The sequence below is a fragment of the Myotis myotis genome, unplaced genomic scaffold, assembly GCF_014108235.1.
Source record: "Myotis myotis isolate mMyoMyo1 unplaced genomic scaffold, mMyoMyo1.p scaffold_m19_p_4, whole genome shotgun sequence".
NCBI lineage: Eukaryota > Metazoa > Chordata > Mammalia > Chiroptera > Vespertilionidae > Myotis > Myotis myotis.
In genome coordinates this window covers 80,133,128-80,156,885 of record NW_023416346.1, presented here as the reverse complement: position 1 = coordinate 80,156,885, position 23,758 = coordinate 80,133,128, and the positions used below count along the sequence as shown (strand labels likewise).

Genomic DNA, 23,758 nt, shown 5'->3' with positions numbered 1-23,758 from the left:
ATGCTGTTACGAATGGTAAGTGTTCTTTCTCTTTTATAGCATTGTAGTATTCCATTGTGTAGATGTACCATTATTTTTTAATACACTCATTGGCTGATGGGTATTTAGGTTGTTTCCAAATCTTAGCTATTGTAAATTGTGCTGCTATGAACATAGGGATGCATATGTTTTTTCTGATAGGTGTTTCTATTTTTTTTTTGGGGGGGGGGAGTATATTCCCTGAAGTGGGATTACTGGGTCAAATGGAAGTTCCATTTTTAATTATTTGAGGAAACTTCATACTGTCTTCCACAGTGGCTGCACCAGTCTGCATTCCCACCAGCAGTGCACAAGGGTTCCTTTTTCTCTTCATCCTCACCAGCACCTGTTGTTTGTTGATTTGTTGATGACAGCCATTCAGACAGGTGTGAGATGGCACCTCGTGGTTGCTTTGATTTACCTCTCTCAGATGACTAGAGACTTTGAGCATTTTTCATGTCCCTTGGCCTTCTGTATGTCCACTTGGGAGAAGTGTCTATTTAGGCCCTTTGCCTATTTTTTAAATTGGATTGTTTATCTTCCTTTTGTAAAGTTGTATGACTTCCCTATAAACTTTGGAGATTAAACCCTTATCAGGTGTCACATTGGCAAATATCTTCTCCCATGCAGAGGTCTCTCTTGTGCTTCTTGATGGTTTCTTTTGCTGTGCAGAAGCTTTTTATTTTGATCTGGTCCCATTTGTTTATTTTGTATTTCATTTCCATTGTCATAGGAGATGTATCACTAAACATATTGCTATGAACTATAGCTGATATTTTGCTGCCTATGGATTCCTCTAAGATTTTTATGGTTTCCTGTCTCATTTTGAGTTTATTTTTGTGTATGGTGTAAGTTGGTGGGCAAGTTTCATTTTATTGCGAATATCTGTCCAATTCTCTGAACGCCATTTATTGAAGAGGCTGTCTTGACTCCAGTGTATGCTCTTTCCTCCTTTGTCAAATATTAATTGAGCATACAGGTTTGGGCCGATTTCTGGCTTCTCTGTTCTGTTCCATTGATCTATGTGTCTGTTCTTGCACCAGTACCATGCTGTTTTGAGAACAGTGGCTTTGTAATATAGCTTGATAAGTAGTATTGTGATCCCCCCAGCTTTGTTCTTTATTGTTACGATTGCTGCGGTTATTCAGGGTCTTTTTTTATCCTATATAAATTTTGGAGAGTTTTTTTTGGGACGTTGAAATATGCCGTTGGTATTTTAATGAGGATTGTGTTGAATCTGTAGATTGCTTTGGGTAATATGGACATTTTGATGATGTTGATTCTTCCAATCCATGAACACGGTATATTCTTCTACTTGTTTATATCTTCTTCTATCTCTTTTTTCAAAGTCCTGTAGTTTTCTGAGTACAGGTATTTTACCTCCTTAGTTAAGTTCATTCCTAGGTATCTTAATATTTTATTACTATGGTAAATGGGATTTTTTTAGTTTCTCTTTCTGTGAGTTCATTGTTGGTATATAAAATTGCCATAGATATCTGGGTGTTAATTTTGCATCCTGCTACATTGCCAAATACATTTATCAAATCAAGTAGTTTTTTAGTGGAGTCTTTAGGATTTTGTATGTACAATATGATGTCATCAGCGAATAGTGACAATTTTACTTCTTTTTCTAATTCAGATGCCTTTTATTTCTTCTTCTTCTCTGATCACTATAGCTAGCACTTCCAGTGCTATGTCAAACAACAGTGCTGAAAGTGGGCATCCTTGTCTTATTCCTGTTTTAGGGGAAATGGTGTTAGTTTTTGCCCATTGAATATGATGTTGGCTGTAAGGCTGTCATATATGGCTTTTATTATATTGTGTTAACATGTGTTATGATCCCTCTATTCCCATTTTGCTGAGAGTATTTATCAAGAAAGGGTGTTGATTTTGTCAAATACTTTTTCTTCATTAAGTGATGTGATTATGTGATTTTTCTCTCAATCTGTTTATGTGATGTATCATGTTTATTAATTTGCAGATATTGTACCATCTTGCATCCCTGGAATAAATCCCACGTGGTCATGGTGTATGATCTTTCTAATTTAATGCTGGATCCGATTTGCTAGAATTTTGTTGAGGATTTTAACAACTATGTTCACCAGGGATACTGGCTGTAATTATCTCTTTCTAGTATCTTTATCTGGTTTTGGAATTAGAGTAATGCTGGCTTCATAGAATGAGCTTGGAAGTGTGCCTTCCTCTTGAATTTTTTGGAATAGTCTGAGGAGGTAGGTTTTAATTCTTTGAATGTTTTGTAAGATTCCCTTGTGAAGCTGTCCAGTTCGGGGCTTTTGTTTCTTGGAAGTTTTTTGATTACTGTTTCAATTTCCTCCATAGTTATCGGCCTATGCAGATTTTTTTATCTGAGTTTGGAAAGTTATATTTTTCTACAAATATGTCCATTTCATCTAGGTTGTCCAGTTTGTTGGAATAGAGTTATTCATGATATTTTTTTTCAATCCTTTGTATTTCTGTGGGGTTGTTACTTCACCTCTTTAATTTATGATTTTATTGGGTCCTCTGTCTTTGCTTTTAGGAGAGTCTGTCTAGAGTTTCATCAATAATGTTTATTCTTTCAAAGAACCAGCTCTTGGTTTTATTGATATTTTGTATTGTTTTTTGGGTCTCTATGTCATTTATTTCTGCTCTCATCTTTATTATTTCCTCCCTTCTGCTCACTCTGGCTTTTCTTGTTGCCCTTTTTCTAATTCGATAAGTTGTAGAGTTAGATAATTTATTAACATTTTTTCTTGTGTTTTTTTTTGTTGTTGTTGTTTTGTTTGTTTGTTTTTGTTTTTGAGGTAGGCCTATAGAGCTGTGAACTTCCCTCTCAGGACTGACTTCACTGTGTTGCACAGATTTTGGATTTTTGTGTTTTCATTGTCATTTGTTTCCGGGATTTTTTTTTTTTATTTCTTCTTTTATCTCTTTGTTAACCCAATCATTGTTTAATAGCATACTATTTAGCCTCCAAGACCTTTATATTTTTTACTAGAGGTGCAGTGCACGAAATTCATGCATGGGGGGAGGTCCCTCAGCCCAGCCTGCATCCTCTCCAATTCGGGACCCCTTGAGGGATGTCCAACTGCCTCTTGCAATCTGGGACCGCTGACTCCTAACTGCTCGCCTGCCTGCCTGATCACCCCTAACCCCTCTGCCTGCCTTCCTGATTGCCCCTAACTGCTCTCCTACTGACCTGATCACACCTAACTGCTCCCCTGCTGGCCTGATTGCCCCTAACCACCTCTGCCTTGCCCCCCACCCAGCTTCCAGGATTCCCTTCTCTGGCCAGTCACAGGCACACAGGACCTGGGCTTCCCTCCCTCTGGCTGGCCACAGGCACCCAGGACCCAGGCTGGCTTCGCCTGGGCCAGCTTCAGCTGTAGGGGATTGTGGGCACTTGGCTTTGCCCTGGCCGCAGCCGCAGGTACCTGGGACCAAGGAGCAGGCAGCTTGTCCCTCTCCTGGCCACAGCCACAGGCACCAGGGACCACAGAGCGGGTGGCTAGTCCCTCTCCTGAGCCACAGGCGCAGGCGCAGCTGCCCGGGACTGTGGGATGTGTGGCTTGTCCCTCTCCTAGGCCGTAGCCTGGCTGGTCCCCATTCCTCTCTCGTGAGCTCATTTGTGCCTGGCTGGTCCCCATTCCTCTCTCGTGAGCTCATTTGTGCCTTGCTGGTCCCCATTCCTCTCTCCCCAGTGTTGACTGTCTGAGCTGTTACAGCATGACAGCATGAGGGTGTGACAACCATTTGCATATTAGCTCTTTATTATATAGGATTGTAGTTTATTTCCATTTTCATTCCATTGTGATCTGAGAAGGTGCTTGATAAGATTTCAACCTTCTTGAATTTGAAGCAACTTTGCCTGTGTCCCAATATATGGTCTATCTTTGAAAATTTCCTGTGTGCACTTGAGAAGAATGTATATTCTATAGCTTTGGGGTGAAATGTTCTGAAGATATCAACTATTTCATTCTGATCCAGTGAGTCATTTAGGGTTGCTGTTTCTTTTTGATTTTTTGTCTAGAGGATTTATCCAGTGATGTCAATGAGTATTAAAGTCCCCTACTAAGATTGCATTGCTGTCAATCTCTCCCTTGAAAACTTCCAGAAGTTTTTTCATGTATTTGGTGCTCCTGTATTGGGTGCATATATGTTTACCAGGGTTATATTCTCTTGTTTTAGCAATCCCTTTAGTATTATGAAGTTGCCTTCCTTATCTCTTGTTATGGCCTTCACTTTGAGGTCTATTTTGTCTGATATAAGTATTGCTACCCCAGATTTTTTTCATTTTAGGTTGCCTGAAAGATATTTTCCATCCCTTCACTTTCAGTCTGTGTGAGTCCCTTGTTCTGAGGTGGGTCTCTTGTAGACAGCAAATATATAGGTCATGTTTTCTTATCTATTCAGTTACCCGATGTCTTTTGATTGGAGTATTTAACCCATTTACATTTAAGGTTATTATTGATAAGTACTTATTTGTGCATGGGAGGGTGGTGGTCCCTCAGACCAGCCTGCACCCTCTCCAATCCAGGACCCCTCAGGACTGCTGGCTCCTAATTGCTCACCTGCCTGCTGGCCTGATCCCCCTAACTGATCTCCCTTGCCTGCCTGATCACCTCTAACTGCCTTTGCCTCAGCCCTGCCACCATGGCTTTGTCTGGAAAGATGTCCGCAAGGTAGTCCAGTGCCGGGGTCCAACCCCAGCAGGTCCAGGGGTCCCCAAAGGTGTGGACGGAGTCGGCGAAGAAGGAAGGACACAGAGACAGCGTTCAGTTGATCAGCAGCCTAGCCAGGATCTCCAGCCAGGATCTCCAGCCAAGTTCTGGTCTGGATCTCCAGAGAGGTTCTGCCTAGGATCTCCAGCCAGGTTCTGTGTCCATGTTCTCTTGCTAGGTTCTCCAGGTTCTCCAGGTTCTCCAGCCAGGTTCTGTAGCCAAGTTCCCTTGCTAGGTTCTCCAGCCAGGTTCTGTCCAGGTTCTCCAGCCAGGTTCAGTTACCAGGTTCTAGTCAGGTTCTCTTGCCAATTTCTGTAGTCAGGTTCAGTCCAGGATCTTTTGCCATGTTCTCTCGCTAGGTTCTGTCTCTAGGTTCTGAGGCCAGTTTCTGTCCAGGATCTTTTGCCATGTTCTCTCCAGCGAAGTTCTTCTGTCTCTAGAGAACGTTCTGTGTAGGTTCTGTGCCTAGGTTCTGTCTCTCTTGGTTCTGTCTTCTGAGTTCTGTGTCTTGCTGTCTTATTACATCTGTATTTATACCAGTTGATTCAATCCTATCAATCTCTATTACAAAGGTTAGGGCGTTTCTTATCTCCATTCCAGGGAGTAAAGATTATGTAGCTTAAGCATGATTGTTCATAGTTAAAGTGATTAATTACCCGCCTGGCACTTAGTTAAGAGGTTTTATTCCCTCCCTAACTTCATGGGAAAATCCCTACCTGGGGAAACAACCTTTCTCAGAGAGGTGACCTTGGTTAAAACACATAGTGCCAAGAAGGTGAGCAAACATATTAAGAACAGTATGCCATATATGCCAGGTCCCTTGAAACAGCAAGGATGGACCGGCTCCCGGCAGTCCAGAAGATGTTCAGTCTAATTAGCATATTATCCTTTTATTAGTATATCTGCCACCTTGTCCTAAAAATGCAGGTTGTTAGCAGGTTTTCCTATCACGGAAGGGGAGCCCGCATTAGCATCCTGGATTCTGACCAGGGCTTATGCACTCGTGCTTTATCTCAGCAGATGAGATTCCTAGAAGAAGACTCTTGGATGCACCTTGAACATTTCTATCGATTTTGCCAAATCATCCTCCAAAAATGTATACCACTTTAAACTCCCACCAGCAACCATGTGTGTGCCCTCTGTCCTACTTTGATGCCAATATCATTGATTTCCCCCTAGAAGGTTCCCTCCCCTCAGCCGGGACTGCTTGGCACTTGAGCCAACCTCATTGTTCAGCCCAGGATTTGATTTCCCGGGATAGAATTATGGAGGAGGAAAAATAGTACAAACGTTCATTAACATGTGTACCTTGTGTATGTGTGGGAGATCCCAGGGAAGAATGACTAACTCCCCAAGGTAGCTTAGAATCCAGATTTAAAAACCTTCCTAGGGAAAGGGGACGGGAGATGTAGGCCTCTTAGAGGAGAGTACATGATTTTTAGGAAAGATGAAAGGGGTTGGGGGGAGATAGTTTGTAACAAAGTTTGGGTGTGATGTCAACTTCTAGTCTCCTGTCCTGTGATAAGAGTCAGTCTTTGCTGGCTGATGACACTTTTCCCATTGAGGGGACCTATGACATTTAAGCTCCTTTTGGGGGGCCCAATTTTAGGCAGATCAGTGAAAGCCTCTCCTTGCATTTGCTGTTTTTCAAGCATCTGCAGCTCAAGATCATCAATATAACAACACGGCATATGTTGGGGTGGCATGTTCTCTGACCTTCAGAATAGACTCAACAAAAACTTGTTTCCTCTCTTAGATGATTTGTCAGAGTAGCGTTATTCCCTGGAGACAGTATTCTGACCAGACCTTCCTGGGGGTGGTCATAACATACCCTGTGCTTGTAGAAAGGTGTGGGCCATATCACTAAATAAATCAGGGTTGGTTTTCTTATCTTGTGGAAAGGGAGATAAAGTTATGATAGCTTATCTCCCTTTCCACAGGTTTCCTGCAGGTTTGTGTCTCCGCTGCAGCCCCAGTGGCCCCAGTGCTGCTGTGGCCACAGGGCTTCGGGCTGCTGGGTGCTTAGCCCCCCTGTAGGCTTGTGTCTCTGCTCCTCCAGCCCCAGCGGCCCCAGCACCACTGCGGCCATGGGGCTTGGAGCTGCTAGGTGCCAGGCCCCCCTGCGGGCTTGTGTCTCTGCTCCTCCGGCCCCAGTGCCACTGTGGCCATGGGGCTTGGGGCTGCTGGGTGCCGGAAACCCCTGCGGGCTTGTGTCTCTGCTCCTCCGGCCCCAGTGCCACCGTGGCCATGGGGCTTGGGGCTGCTGGTTGCCGGGCTGCCCTGTGGGCTGGTGTCTCTGCTCCTCTGGACCCTGTGGCAGTGGCGACGAAGCAGGCCCAGAGGCCCTCAGCGGGCGGGGTGGGGCAAAACGCCTGCGTAATCACTATGGTAATGATGCAAGCATCCTGGCCCAGCAGCTGCCATCTTTGTTGCAGACTGACAGTGAATTTGCATATTCCCTCCTTATTGGCTGTGGGTGTCGCCATCTTTGTTGTGGAGTGATGGTTAATTTGCATATTAATGTTTTATTAGATAGGATAAGTACTTATTTGTAGCCATTTTTATTCTTTATGCCTGTGTGCCTTCTTCCTTTTTCCATTTCTCCTTTTTACAACTGTCTCTTATGCATTTATTTCATTGCTGGCTTGGTAATGATAAACTCCCTTAGCCTTTTTTTTTTTTTTGAGAATCTCCTGACTTTCCCTTCAATATTGGATGATAGCCTTGCTGGACAGAGTATTCTTGGATTCAGTCCCTTGCTTTGCATCACTTTGTATACTTCATTCCATTAGCTTCTGGCCTGATGTGTTTCTGCTGCAAAACCATTTGATATTCTAATGGGATATCCCCTGTAGGTAACTCTCTGTGTCTCTCTTGCACACCTTAAGATTCTCTCTTTGTCATTAACTTTACCATTGTAATTATGACGTGTGTCTTGCTGTAAGTCTTTTTGGGTTCATCTTGTTTAGCACTCTCTGTTCTTGTGTGACTTTTTCTTCCCCAAATCAGGGAATTTCTGTTATTATTTCTTCACATATGTTTTCTAATCCGTGCTCCTCTTCTTGTCCATCTATCACCTCTATTATATGGATGTTGCTTTGTTTCATGTTGTCCCAAAGCTCCCTTAAGCTCTCCTCCTTTTTTTAAATTTTTTCTCCAATTGCTTTTCAGATTGGGTGTTTTATTCTACCCTGCCCTGTCTTTTTTTTTTTTTTTTTTTTTTCCTTTCTTCCAGGACACAAGGAGGAAAATTTTTCTCTTCAAATATTTTTGACTTCTAAACCTTATTTTATTTTTTAAATTGTTTTATTGCTTATAGTATTACAAAGAGTATTACATATGTCTCCTTTTTCCCGGGCCTTAACAATTGCCCGGCCACCCCTCCCCTCCCCGCCCCCCCAGTGTCTTACGTCCATTGGTTATGCTTATATGCATGCACACAAGTACTATGGTTGATCTCTTACCCCCCCGCCCCCCACTTCCCACCCTTCAACCCTCCCAGGCCTTCCCGCTGTAGTTTGACAGTCTGTTCGAGGCAGCTCTGCCTCTGTATCTATTTTTGTTCATAAGTTTATAATAGACTTTATTATCCATGAGTGAGTGAGATCATGTGGTGTTTTTCCTTCACTGACTGGCTTCTTTCACGTAGCATAATGCTCTCCAGTTCCATCCATGCCGTTGCAAATGGTAAGAGTTCCTTCTTTTTTACAGCAGCATAGTATTCCATCGTGTGGATGTACCACTGTTTTCTAATCCATTCATCTATTGATGGGCACTTAGGCTGTTTCTAGATCTTAGCTATGGTGAATTGTGCTGCTATGAACATATGGGCGCATATATCCTTTCTGATTGGTGTTTCTGGTTTCTTGGGATATATTCCTAGAAGTGAGATCACAGGGTCAAATGGGAGTTCCATTTTTAGTTTTTTGAGGAAACTCCATACTGTCTTCCATAGTGGCTGCACAAATCTGCATTCCCACCAGCAGTGCATGAGTGTTCCTTTTCTCCACATCCACTCCAGCCCTTGTCATTTGTGGATTTGTTGATGATAGCCAGTCTGACAGGTGTGAGATGGTACCTCATTGTTGTTTTGATTTGCATCTCTTGGATGATTAGTGACTTTCAGCAAGTTTTCAAATGTCTCTTGGCTTTCTGAATGTCCTCTTTTGAAAAGTGTCTATTTAGATCCTTTGCCCATTTTTTGATTGGATTGTTTATCTTCCTTTTGTTAAGTTGTATGAGTTCCCTATAAATTTTGGAGATTAGGCCCTTATCAGATATAACATTGGCAAATGTTTTCCCACGCAGTGGGCCTTCTTGTTGTTTTGTTGATGGTTTCTTTTGCTGTGCAGAAGCTTTTTATTTTGATGTAGTCCCATTTGTTCATTTTCTCTTTAGTTTCATGTGCCCTAGGAGCTGTATCGGTGAAGAAATTGATTCGGCATATGTGTGAGATTTTGTTGCCTTTGGATTCTTCTAGTATTTTTATGGTTTCCCATCATACATTTAAGTCCTTTATCCATTTTGAGTTTATTTTTGTGTATGGTGTAAGTTGGTGGTCTAGTTTCATTTTCTTCCATGTATCCGTCCAGTTTTACCGACACCATTTATTGAAGAGACTATCTTGACTCCATTGTATGTTTTTGCCTCCTTTGTCAAATATTAATTGAGCATATTGGTTTGGGCTGATTTCTGGGCTCCCTATTCTATTCCATTGATCTATATGTCTGTTCTTGTGCCAATACCAGGCAGTTTTGAGAACAGTGGCTTTGTAATACAGGTTAATATCTGGTATTGAGATCCCACCTACTTTGTTCTTTCTCAGGATTGCTGCAGCTATTCGGGGTCTTTATTTATTCCAGATGAATTTTTGGAGAGTTCGTTCTAGGCTTGTGAAATATGCCGTTGGTATTTTAATGGGAAGTGCGTTGAATTTATAGATTGCTTTGGGTAGTATGGAGATTTTAATGATGTTGATTCTACCAATCCAAGAACATGGTATGTTCTTCCATCTGTTTATGTCTTCCTCTATTTCTTTCTTCAACGTCCTGTAGTTTTCTGAGTAGAGGTCTTTTACCTGCTTAGTTAAGTTTATTCCTAGGTAGCTTAATTTTTTTGGTGCGATGGTAAATGGGATTGTCTTTTTAGTCTCTCTTTCTGTAAGTTCACTATTGGTGTATAGAAATGCCATAGGTTACTTGGCATTAATTTTGTATCCTGTTACATTGCCGAATTCATTTATTAAGTCTAATAGTTTTTTGATGGAGTCTTTAGGGTTTTTTATGTATAATATCATGTCATCTGCAAAAAAGGACAGTTTTACTTCCTCTTTTCCAATTTGGAATCCTTTTATTTCTTCTTCTTGTCTAATTGGAATGGCTAATACTTCCAGTACTATATCGAACAGGAGTGGTGAGAGTGGGCATCCCTGTCTTGTTCCTGCTCTTAGAGGAAATGGCGTTAGTTTTTGTCCATTGATTATGATGTTGGCTGTGGGTTTGTCATATATGGATTTTATTATGTTCATGTATGATCCTTCTCTTCCCACCTTGCTGAGAGTTTTTATCAAAGATGGGTGTTGGATTTTGTCAAATGTTTTTTCTGCATCAATTGATATGACTATGTGCTTTTTTTTTTCTTTCAATTTCTTTATATATTGTATCACGTTTATTGATTTTCGGATATTGTACCATTCTTGCATCCGTGGGATAAATCCTACTTGGTCATGGTGTATGATCTTTCTGATGTACTGCTGGATCTGATTTGCTAAGATTTTGTTGAGGATTTTGGCATCTATGTCCATGAGGGATATTGGATTGTAATTCTCTTTCATTGTGTTATCTGTACCTGGTTTTGGTATTAGGGTGATGCTGGCTTCATAGAATGAGCTTGGAAGTGTTTCTTCCTCTTGGATTTTTTGTAGTAATCTGAGGAGGATAGGTTTTAGGTATTCCTTGAATGTTTGGTAAATCTCCCCTGTGAAGCCATCTGGTCCTGGGCTTTTGTTTAGTGGAAGCTTTTTGATGACTGCTTCAATTTCTTCCATAGTTATTGGCCTATTGAGATTTTTAGATTCTTCCTGATTGAGTTTTGGAATGTTGTATTTTTCTAGGAATATGTCCGTTTCCTCCAAGCTGTCTAATTTGTTGGAGTAGAGTTGTCCGTAGTATCGTTTAACAATCGTTTGTATTTCTGTGGGGTCTGTTGTTATTTCGCCTCTATCATTTCTGATTTTGTTCATTAGTGTCCTCTCTCTTTGCTTCTTGCTGAGCCTGGCTAGAGGTTCATCAATCTTGTTTATCCTTTCAAAGAACCAGCTCTTGGTTTCATTGATTTTATGTATTGTTTTTTTGGTCTCTATGTCATTTATTTCTGCTCTAATCTTTATTATCTCCTTCCATCTGTTCACTCTGGGCTTTTCTTGTTGCTCTCTTTCTAATTCTTTGAGTTGTAGAATTAGATGATTTACTATCATTTTTTCTTGTTTTTTGAGATAGGCCTGTAGAGCTACAAACTTCCCTCTCAGGATTGCTTTCATTGTGTCCCATAGGTTTTGGATTGTTGTGTTTTCATTGTCATTAGTTTCCAGGATGTTTTTAATTTCTTCTTTGATGTCATTGGTAACCCAATCAATATTTAATAACATGCTGTTCAGCTTCCAAGTTTTTGAGTATTTTGGGTTGTTTTTATTGTAGTTTATTTCTAATATTATGCCATCGTGGTCTGAGAAGATGCTTGGTATGATTTCAATCTTCTTGAATTTGGGAATATTTTGTTTGTTACCCAATATATGGTCTATTTTTGAATATGTCCCATGAGCCCTTGAGAAGAATGTATATTTCGTGGCTTTGGGTGAAGTGTTCTGAAGATGTCAATTAAGTCCATCTGATCTAGTGAGTCATTTAGGATTGCTGTTTCTTTCCTGATTCTTTGTCTAGTGGATTTATCCATTGATGTCATTGGTGTATTAAAGTCTCCTAATATGATTGTGTTGTTGTTGATCTCTCCTTTGATATCTTCCAGGAGTTTTTTTTATGTATTTGTGTGCTCCTGCATTGGGTGCATATATGTTTACCAGGGTTATATCTTCTTGTTGTATTGATCCCTTTAGTATTATGAAGTGGCCTTCCTTATCTCTTGTTATGGCCTTCACTTTGAGGTCTGTTTTGTCTGATATAAGTATTGCTACCCCAGCTTTCTTTTCATTTCCATTTGCCTGAAAGATATTTTTCCTTCCCTTCACTTTTACTCTGTGTGAGTCCCTTCTTCTGAGTTTGATCTCTTGTAGACAGCAAATGTATGGGTCATGTTTTTTTTTATCCATTCAGCCACTCGATGTCTTTTGTTTGGAGCATTTAGTCCATTTACGTTTAAAGTTAATATTGAAAGGTACTTTTTTGTAGCCATTTCTTTTTTTGTGTGGCTGTTTTCTTTCTGAGGTTTTTATTTCTTCCTTTTACACCAGTCCCTTTAGCATTTCTTGCATTGCTGGCTTGGTGGCGATAAACTCCCTTAACCTTTTCTTATCTGTGAAGCTTCTCATTTCCCCTTCAATTTTGAATGATAGCCTTGCTGGATAGAGTATTTTTGGAAGTCCTTTGCTTTGCATCATTTTCTAAATTTCTGTCCATTCTTTTCTGGCCTGATGTGTTTCTGTTGAAAAATCATTTGATAATCTAATGGGAGATCCCTTGAATGTAACTTTCCGTCTCTCTCTTGCAGCCCTTAAGATTCTCTCTTTGTCCTGAACATTTGCCATGGTAATTATGATGTGTCTTGGTGTGGGTCTTTTTGGGTTCACCTTGTTTGGGACTCTCTGTGGTTGTGTGATTTTTTTCTTCCCCACCTCAGGGAAGTTTTCTGGTATTATTTCTTCAAATAGGTTTTCTAACCCTTGTTCCTCTTTCTGTTGTTCTCTCACCCCTATTATTCATATGTTGTTTCATTTCATGTTGTCCCATAGCTCCCTTAGGCTCTCCTCCTGTCATTTAATTTTTTTCTCCAATTGCTGTTCAGTTTGGGTGTGTTTTGTTTCCCTGTCTTCTAATTTGCTAATTCGGTCCTCCGCTTCTCCTAGTCTACTGTTGAAACTTTCAGTGGTGTTTTTTATTGCAGCTATATCACTCTTCATTTCTTCTTGGTTCTCACATAATTTATTAATTTTTTCATCTGTTTCTTCTTGCGTCTGGCATAAGTTGTTGATTTTTTCCTTCATCCTGTTTATGCACTCTAGGACCCTTAATCTGAGTTATTTTTCTGTCATGTTGCATGCCTCTGTATCACTTAGCTGCTTTTCTGGTGAGTTCTCCTTTTCTTTCTTTTGGGGGTTTCTTTGTCTACCCAGGTTTGATTGTACCACCATATCTAGATGTTGAGTCGTTCAGTGGCTGCTCCTTGGGTGGTCATGGCTCCTCGGGCTGCGGTTGCTCCTTGGGCGGTTGTGGTAGCAGCTGTTCCTCAGTTGGTAGCAGCTCCTCTGTTGGGTGCTGTTCACAGTTGTGGTCTACCCTGTCTTCTAACTCACTGATTTGGTTCTCCATTCTTCTAGTCTACTGTTTAAACCTTCCATTGTGTTCTTTATTATAGCTGTATCATTCTTCATTTCCTCTTGATTCATACATCTGTTGGTAAATTTCTCTTCCAGCTGGTTTAGGAACTGTATGACTCTTACTCTGAATTCTTTCTCTGACATACTAATTGCCTCCATTTCATTTAGTTCCTTTTCTGGCGATCACTCCTTTTCTTCCCTTTGGGGGTTCTTTGTTTCTCCATTTTCCTGTCTCTTTTTGGCCCTGGGCTCCCTGCTTGGGGTCTCTGGGGTTGAATCCCCTAGCGGATCAATGACCCGGGACTTGCTAGCCTGGAGACTGGGTCTACCTTGAGTTTTACACCTTTATTGTCTCTGCTCTGAGTTGTAACCCCTTTTCCCCTGGTTCTTGTCCCTCAGTTGTCCACTTCACATTCTCGCAGTCGGTGGGTTCACATGCACAGTTCCTCTGGTGTGTGACTCCCTGTGAGTTCCTAGATCCCTCTGGCATGCAATACATTGTGCGGCCCCAGCACCCAAGGAAGGATGGCATCCTAGGACCCTCTGGCAGCACACATGTGACTTATGGCTGGGAAATCCAGATCACACCAGTAGCTCTGACCTGGGCTGGGTGTAGGGTTCATGCTAGGAAACAACTCTGTCTGTGCTTGGGGCGGAGTGCTCACCGGCCAGAAGCCTCTGACCATGCCGGGGACAGAGCCTGCATTAGTATTTCTTCTTAAAAGTAATAAATCTTAGTCTAGTTTCATAAAGAAAATTCATTCCAAAATTACAGGTTGATCCTAACAAGAGGAACTCTGAGTTTTAATATTTTGCCATCAGAAACAAATTAGTCTTCTCTTAAAATTAACAAAATCGTTTGGCTCAGAAAAAGGAAAGCTATCTAGAAAATGATTGCTACAAAAGAGAATCAAACAAGCTATTCATGGCTTGTCATCTTATTTGTTAAAAGTCCATGACCTCATGAATGTTATGTAGAATTAAAGGCAGGTTAAACTGTTAAAGGATCTCTAGTTGTTTCCCCTGACTTTTAGTTGAGATACACAGTATATGAAATTCCACCTGAAAAACATGCAGCTCAATTGAAACTCAGAATATAAAACAATATATATAATCCCAACAAAGTCTGACTTCAAAAGAATGTTCTTAAATATGTCAATTTCTCAGCGAATCTCCCAAGTAGTATCTTACCTGCTTTATCTCACTTTTTAACTGCATGATCCCAGTTCGTTCAGTTTTGGTTGCTCCAACAGCACCAATCTCATGAATAGAAATGGCAGGGCTGATATTTGAATCAGTGGGGCGCACTAGATAACATGATAGATTAAAGATAGAGGGGATAATCAGGTTCAATTTTTTTCCATCACATTTAAAATACTTCAATTCATGTCTTCCTTTTATGTTAATTTTAAAAACACACAAGTATAACCTTGCTACTCAAAGTGTGGTCCACGGACCAGCAGCATCAGCATCACCTAGGAGCTACTTAGTAGAATCTTAGGCCTCACTCTGGACCTTTGGTCTAGAATCAAAGACTACATTTTTGCAAGCTCTCCAGGTGCATAGTAAGGTATCCATCCATCTAACATTACATATTTATTTATCCTAAGCCTAAAAATTGAGCATGGGAGGTAACCATTTTCATTTGCTCTGATGATTTAGGTACTCAACACCAAGTGCAGATGAAAGACTAATTTGTGATGGGACCCTAGATGTGTTTGAATTTAAAGGTGAAAGGATACATCAGATGCACTGTAGCAGCTACACACACACGTGCATATGGGTTGTTTGTTGTCCTAAACAGAGACTTCAATTTAGGATAATTTAAGGGAATGGATAAAGCAGTTTAAAACAACACATGAGCCCAGCCAGTGTGGGTCAATGGTTAAGCACAGACCTAGGAACCAGGAGGTCAAGGTTTGATTCCCTGTCAGGGCATATGCCAGGGTTGCCGGCTTGATCCCCAGTGTGGGGCATGTAGGAGGCAGCTAATCAGTGATTCTCTCTCATCATTGATGTTTCTATCTCTCTATCCCTCTCCCTTAAAAAAATACATGATAGCAATCTACTTAGTTGATATTATCATTTAAGGGAACAAGTGAGACATACAATGGTTTCCAAATCTTGTTCCAGAAGACAGCTTTGCTTTTAACTGTTCATATATTGGGGATCTATTTATTTTTTGGGAAAAGGTTCCTCAGATAAAAAGCATTGTAAAATCAATGAGATACTTAAATACTCTGAAATGGAAATTCAACCTTACCACTTCGTTCTACTCCAAACTCCTTGCCACTGAGAATGTGATGCAGGAGGCTCTTCATGGCTGAAGGGCTGAGATTCATCAGGCCATCTGTGGCTTCCTCAGCTAGGCAAAAGAAATGTTAGGGCAGAGATATTTCTAATTGGCCTGCCATACCCACCCTATTTTTCTCTATTTCTTTCTTTTTTAGAATTTCTGAGTCACTTTATTGGAAGAATAAAATAACAAAACAAATTTCTAGCACCATACCGCTTAGATATTAAGAATGTAATTGATTTATAATAATTTAAAGACTGACTATCCAGTTTATGGATTAGCCAGGTCCTTGATTTCTTTTTCACACCCCTCCACACCATTAGGATACTCAGCAGGACCTTATTTGAAGGTGGGAAGAATGAAAAGAGAACAATGGGACTGGAACTAATCAGAGAAAGGCAATGAATGTAATGAATGAATATGCAGATGGACTAAAATAATCAAAACTTGTCACCCTGGAAATACAGAGAGGCAAAAGATAATAGATATGAATACATGAAATTATAAAGAGCGTTGAGAAGATAACTTAAACTTTTTCATCAGCATCAAACACTTATTAAGAGTTTTCTACATGTGGGTAATGATTTTATGCAATGTTAGTACTAACAGGTATGACATGGTACTTGACCTTGAGAGGCTGACCAATTATTTGGGAGAGATTGGATATGTAAACAAGATAGACAATAATAAAACATGGCTATAGTAAGTGCCAAATGATGGTTGATTAAATTAGTGGGAAGTACTGCTGAAGTAAGAGGTAGAGGCCAGACTAATGAGGATCTTAAGTATCAGACCCAGGGATCTTAACTTTACCCTATAAGAAATAACTAGCCATGGTTTTGATGAATCCACAGGAAAAAAGACCCATAGCAGCCACTTAAAGAAAAGTGAAAAATGTTTGTGGGTTTATCCCTCATTCAGGTTTATTATTGAATAATCAGACCCTCATAAACATCCATGATACCATAGCTAGAGAATACACATATATAATACATGTAGTCTGCCTCAATGTGCTAATCTAGAATTCATTTGGAATCAGGCAGACTTGGACTCAATTTCTACTACTTACTAGCTATGTAAGTTCGGGCAAGTTGTTTAACCTGAGTTTGTTTCCTTATCGGTAGAGGTAAGACAAAAATACCTTCTCCAGAGGATTGTTGTAAAGATTAAATGAGATAATGCGTGTAAATATAACACAAAAAGCACAGTATCTGGCATACGGTAAGTATAAAATAATCATTAGCTCTCTTCCTAAAGGGTTATTTAAATATAAATTATTTCATGTAATTTAGGTTAAACTCAAACCAATAAATTTAGGTACTTGCTAACAGCTCAATTAAAAATCTTTTAGGGAAATTTAACTGAAGAATGGCTAAAATTGAGTTTAGCCACTGTAATTTTGTTTTTGTATGTAATCCATAGTTCTTTCCATTCTTGTTGAAATAAAAGAAAGTAGATCTGCCATGGAGGTCCCATTCCTCCCTTCACACTTTATACAATTCTGCTCTACAGAGCTTCAGAGAGTCTTGTCAAATAAATATCAACAGAAATACTGCTTTTCTTTATTCAATCCTGATGTTGACTAGACAGAATACTAACACTAGGATCAAACTGTGGTGACTTAGTGTAGCATCCAGAAGTTGCATTGACTGAGTCAGGATCTAATCCAGCCTTCCACTATCAAGCTCCATGTATGCTAGGAATTAGGAGGAATGTAGTGATTTGGAGCCCCCAGTAGGGAAGTTTTGAAGTTACAGAACTAATTAAATTTGTCACAATATCTGTCTCTTTATTTGTATAGAGACTGACTAACCGAGGAATAAGATTGCTATACTGGTACGCAGCTTTTGCGCTACTCATAAATATGCTTTAGCTTTCTTTCCCCTCCTGATCCCAGACCCAACAGACTTACATTAAAAGTAAATTCTGCCTAAAATAGTTACTAAATTGAATACCTGAGCATCGAAGAGAATGGGCCAGTTCTGTTGTCATAACTTGTATGATCAGACCAATTCGAAGTCGAAACATTTCAGCAAAGAGGCCAGGTTGAGTTCGCATATACATAGCTAGATATACCATTATTTCCTGTGCATGGAATGGATATAGACAAATATTATGGCCCAGGCTTCACAAGGCCTATTTTGTGGGTCAAGTGCCACATCAATTGAAAACAAAATTTAAAATATCAGTCACAAGATTAGGCTTTCTAATTCTACTCACCTGTGTCAGGATTGAAATGCTCATGTCCCCTTCACTGGCTTCATCTATCAGCTGAGTGAGCACTTCATAGGGCAGAGGTCTGAGGAAGAAGATAGTAAAGAAAGACAAAATTCTGCAACTACGTAAGCCTAAATCTATTGAGAAAATAAAAAGCTCCTCCCAATTTCAAGCCACTGCCTCAATATCTCATCATTACTGGTAGCGTATATGCTGGTTCTTTCAGTCTTCAGAATTCATTGCCTCTCCAACCACTCTGGCCCATATCAACTCAAGAGAGTTCTTGTCTCTCTTATCTAAACCTGGAGTGCCTTTCCCCTATAAAATTTTATGTAAACCTCACTCTATGTTGTCCTTCTAGACCAGCGGTTCTCAACCTGTGGGTCACAACCCCTTTGAGGGTTGAACGACCCTTTCACAGGGGTCGCCTAAGACCATCGGAAAACACATATATAATTACATATTGTTTTTGTGATTAATCACTATGCTTTAATTATGTTCAATTTGTAACAATGAAATTGGGGCTCACCACAACATGAGGAACTGTATTAAAGGATCATGGCATTAGGAAGTTGAGAACCACTGTTCTAGACTAATTTTTCAGGATTAATTGTTAACATTTGACAAGTAACTATTATGGCTAGAGAGTAATCAACTAAATTTAAGCCGTGCCTTTTGGAAGCTATTTTATTACTTTACTAGAGGCCCAATGCATGAAATTCGTGAAAGAGTAGGTCTTCCTTCCCCCTGCTGCTGGCACTGGCTTCCCTCTGGCACCTGACACCGGGCTTCCCTCACAGAGGGAAGCCCCTCCCACCCGCTGCAGTGCACGGGTCAGTGGCCTGGGCCTCCCTCTTTGGGGTAATCATGGAGACCTCCGATTGATCACCCTGCCGGCTGGTAGCCTGAGCCTCCCTCTGCGGTGCGATCATGGGGCGATGGCCGGCCCCTGACCAATCGCATAGCACCCGCCTTGGCTGGCCTGGTGCCAGTGGGTGTCATAGTGTGGTCCTGGATGGTCATCCAGATGGTTGTCCGGAAGGTCATCCACACGGTCGTTCTGCTGTTCAGCCGTCTGGCCTAATTAGCATATTATGATTTTATTATTATAGATAATCACATCTTATAATGTTATATTCATTTTCTATAGTTCATCAGTTCTCTCTCTCCTCTCTCTCTCTCTCTCTCTCTCTCTCTCTCTCTCTCTCTCTCTCCCTCTCTCACACACACTTCTGACTCTCCTGCTGATACTAAGCACTTTGGAAGCATGGGGCATGGAGTATGCCATCTTCTTCTTTGGGACTGCCTACAGTACAGGCATACCTCGCTTTATTATACTACTTTACTTAATGGTGCTTCACAGATGTTGAATTTTTATCAACATTGAGGCAAGACCCACCACCAGCAAAAAGATCACAACTCACTAAAGGCTCAGATGATGGTTAGCATTTGTTAACAATAAAATATTTTTTAAATTAAGGTATGTACATTTTTTATACATAATGACATTGAATATTAAGTAGACTACATAACCTTTATATGCACTAGGAAATAAAAAAATTGTGTGACTCATTTTATTGTGATATTTGCTTTATTGTGGTGGTCTGCGACTGAACTACAATATCTCCAAGGAATGCCTGTAGTCACAAAATTAATCTGATTTGTAATAAAATATTCTGTTTTCCAAGAGCAAGGTATAATGGGTTGAATGTGTCCCCTCAATGTTCCTATGTTTAAATCTTAATCCCTAGTACCTCAGAGTGTGACCTTATTAGGCAGAGGTTATTGTGTGGGCTCTAATCCCATAGGAATGGTATCTTTATATAAATGGGAAATCTGGACACAAAGAGACACACACAGAAGAAAGAAACATAAAGAGACATAGGAAGAAAACAGCTATCTATACTCCAAGTAGAGAGGCCTGGAACAAAGTCCAAAGAATAGTTGATTTTTTTGTGGGTGCTAATCCCAGTTGCCCTGTTTTTTGTTTTTGTTTTTCTTTTGAATGAGAGGTATGGGAAATCCAATATGAAAACAAAAACAAAAAAATCAAACCAAAAAAAGAAAAGCAAAATACATTTGTGTGTTACTCATTTGTGAGTTTTCTCTTTCATTTACTCTGCTGTGTTATTATTAACATTCTCAAGCCGAGAAACTTACGCAAGTAGGACATTATCATCCATTGACAGATTAGGGCAAGAGAACTGGGATCAGTTCACACAGCTCCTTAAAGGCTAAGAGAAGCTTGACCAAACCCAGTCAAAAGCCATACTCACGCAGAGATAGTCTTCTCTCGAGGTTCTGGAGGGAGTCCCACTGTCAAATGTTTCTGGTGGGAGAGAAGGTCTGTACAGGCCTAAGGAGAGACAGCATAACAGCATTATCTGCCCAAAACATCTCAGAGTTCCATGAAAATTAATCTTTTCTGCCTACAAGCTTTTTCTCTCCCTTAATTTAATGACACACCAAACTTTCTTTCTCAGGAAATACCATGAATCAGAAAAGAGGGATTTTTAGGAAGGAACAATGAGGTATTTTATCTCCTAAGGGGTAGGAACATGGCCTGGTGCATATTTATTCTTAAGATCTAGAATTCTTATACTTTACAACACCTCCATAAGACTACAGTTTACATGCTTCATTATATTTGCAGACAAAAAACTAACTGAATATCAGAAATTTTATATAGGAAAGATAGTATTTCAAATGATCAGAGGCTGTGGTTGCTTTAAAAGACAATTATGGAAACCAACTTTTAAAATGTCCTCCATTTAGATTTGGTGTCAATTTAAGAATTTATAGTACCTCATCGAGTGCTTCCACCTTCTTCCTTAAGATTCCAGAGATACACCGGATCAAGCCCCAGTGACGGATTTCTCCAACTTTGCTATATAGCTCAGTAAGCAGCTCTCTGACTGTTGCACTCCCTTCATCATACAATCCAGTGTCCCAGTCAGGTCCCCTGGAATGTTAAAGACAAGACTACATTAACTGTAAGTAAAGTTGTGAGCAATAATCTTTTGTTTCAGTGTTATAATGGATATATCTGTTTTGACAGGACTCTCAATAGAAAATGAATGTTATTATTAACTAAGAATCCTTGTAAAATTCTGATTAGTAGTCAGTACTGGAAGTAAAATACCTGGACAAGAATAAGTCTTAGTTTCAGTTGTGTTTTGACAAAATTCATTATTTTACCCTCTTCATGGGCTTCAATGGTGCTGATAATAAAGTCAAAGATTTCATTTTACCATTGAAAGTTCAGAAAGTGGCTACTTAGAGAACTAATGAAGAAATAACAAGGATGAGTGCTTACTTTTAAAGGATGCAGATATGTTGTTTTTGTAAAATTTACTATAATACAAATCAGCTGTGAAGTACCATAAAAGATAAAGTACTGTGAAATTGGGAATTTAATATGCAACAAAGGTAGATTATTTATTAAATGATATCAAGACAATCAAATAGCCACCTGAAAAAGAAGTTGGATCCATGACAGAATTCCAAATATTTAAATATAAAGGTACTAGAAAAAACATAGGAGAACTATTTTATAACTTTGGAGGCAAAAAGACTTTTAAATTATGAACTATATACCAGAAGCCATAAAATAAAAGATTGATACATTTATATACATAAAAACAACCAAATTCTTACTGCAAAACCCACTGTAAGCAGAATCATAGGACAAATTTCCAACTGATAAAAATGTTTGCAATTCATAGGCTAATTTTTCTAATATATAAAGAACTCCAAACTAATAGATTATAAAAAACAATAAAAGAAAATCTGGCAAAACAAATACCGACAGCTTTTAAACATAGGAAAAAGGTGATTGATGTCACTTATAATAAAAAAATACTCAAATTAACCAAGATAATAGTTTTTTCATTTCTTATGTTGTCAAAAATTCCCAAATTTGATAACAATACATTGGCGAGGCTTTGGGAAAATAGGAAATCTCAATATGTTGCCAGTGGGAGTGAAAATTAGATAATCACTTTGGATGGCTATTTGGAAATATATATATCAATATTAAAAATACCTATATTATTTAATCTAGCAACTCTACTACTCATATATCTGTAGGACAAATTCCAAACATGAGAAAAGATTTATGTGGTGAGGTTATTCACTATAGCAGTGATAGCGAACCTTTTGAGCTCGGCATGTCAGCATTTTGAAAAACCCTAAGTTAACTGGTGCCATGTCACATATAGAAATTTTTTGATATTTGCAACCATAGTAAAACAAAGACTTATATTTTGATATTTATTTTTTATATTTAAATGCCATTTAACAAAGAAAAATCAACCCCAAAAAAATGAGTTCGCGTGTCACCTCTGACACGCGTGTCATAGGTTCGCCATCACTGCACTATAGCATTGCTTGTGACTGAAAAGAACCCAAATGTTTATCAATAGGAAATAATTCTATATGGTTTCTGAGACTAGGTCATAAAAAGTAAAGCAGCTTCCACTTGGCCCTTTCGTGGGTTGCATACTCTTGGAACCAAGACACCATGCTGTGAGGGAGTGGAGAGACAGGTCATTTGTGGATATTCTAGGTAACAGCCTCAGCTGAGGTTCCATCCAACAGGAATTACTAACCCCAATATTTATGAATGAATGAGTCTCATGAGGACTTCAGCCCCAGACACTATCAGACCACAACTGAATGAGGCCCCAAGTGAGAACTGCCTAGCTGAGCCCAAGCAAGCCCTAGAATCAGGACAGATAATTTAAATACTTCTTGTTTTTTTTAAATTGTAAGCCAGTGAATGTTGGGGTGACTTCTGAAGCAGTGACAGATAGATGAAATATGTAATGATTTTCAAAATATATAGTTTTAGTGAAAAAAGTATGGTACAGAGCAATGTATATACTATGCCAACATTTGCATAAACAGGTATAAAAGTATACACATATATGCATGTATTTATCTACATATGCATAAAATTAAATTCCAAGTAGATTAAAAACCTAAATGTTAAAAAATATATTAAAAGTAATTTAAAACATTTTGAAATTCTAAAGCAGTCATTATGACCTTACGCCTTATCTCTTTTCATCTTCTCTATTTATTTATTACTCTGCATTTAGCATTGTTCTTGGCACATAATAAATACCTAACAGATACATGTTGAATAAAGTACCCTATATAAAGGAAAAAAATAAAGAAACAAAGGTATCAAAATAGTAAAACCCATGTCTCTTTGTGGAGAGGTAGTAGATATAACGGGTTTCATCGAGTGGCACTTGGATAGGGTTGTATGAGAGGGTAAGTCCCTCATAGCCTGAGACCATCAAGAGGCTTATGTAAGGCACACAATCTATCATCCAGAAAGAGAGGAGGGAAAGGGAATTCCCAGGGGAGAGGGCAGGCAGGAGGGGGTTATATGTCTAGGTGATGTCCCTAAATAGCATTGTGGGGAGTCTCTAGGTTAGAGAGTTCTGAATGGCAGCAGCGGTTCAGGTATTCATGGCCCTGTATTCATGGCCCAGGGCCTATCTCTTGCTAACAGAAGTGGGTTGGGTTTTGAGAAGTATGCAAAGCATGCAGGCCCTAAATGGCTAAAAATATGTTCAGATATTTCTGATACAATTGAATATGTAAAATTTGACTTTGGTGCTGGTGAGTTTTTCAGCCATCTCTTTCACTTACTCATTAAACACTATAATCTGATGGAAAAAGCTTAGGCTTTGGAATCAGACTGACTAGGGGTACTTGGTTAGTACCTCAGGGGATGAAAGTCCCAGGTCCCTAGATGGTCTATATCAGTGATGGCGAACCTTTTGAGCTCGGCGTGTCAGCATTTTGAAAAACCCTAATTTAACTCTGGTGCCGTGTCACATATAGAAATTTTTTGATATTTGCAACCATAGTAAAACAAAGATGTATATTTTTGATATTTATTTATATATTTAAATGCCATTTAACAAAGAAAAATCAACCAAA

General features: G+C 39.5%; 1 protein-coding gene across 10 annotated transcripts in view; it reads right to left on the bottom strand.

The window, feature by feature from the left end:
• PHKA1 (phosphorylase kinase regulatory subunit alpha 1) overlaps positions 1–23,758 on the bottom strand; it is a 319,188-nt gene that overhangs the window by 24,940 nt on the left and 270,490 nt on the right. For all 10 annotated transcript variants that reach the window (XM_036304532.1, XM_036304531.1, XM_036304536.1 and 7 more), the window contains 6 exons: positions 20,606–20,762; positions 20,077–20,156; positions 17,804–17,882; positions 17,539–17,668; positions 15,551–15,652; positions 14,479–14,594 (listed from right to left, as the gene is read on the bottom strand). In XM_036304532.1, coding sequence (XP_036160425.1) covers positions 14,479–14,594; positions 15,551–15,652; positions 17,539–17,668; positions 17,804–17,882; positions 20,077–20,156; positions 20,606–20,762 — 664 coding nt within the window. The remainder of the gene's footprint in view (positions 1–14,478; positions 14,595–15,550; positions 15,653–17,538; positions 17,669–17,803; positions 17,883–20,076; positions 20,157–20,605; positions 20,763–23,758) is intronic.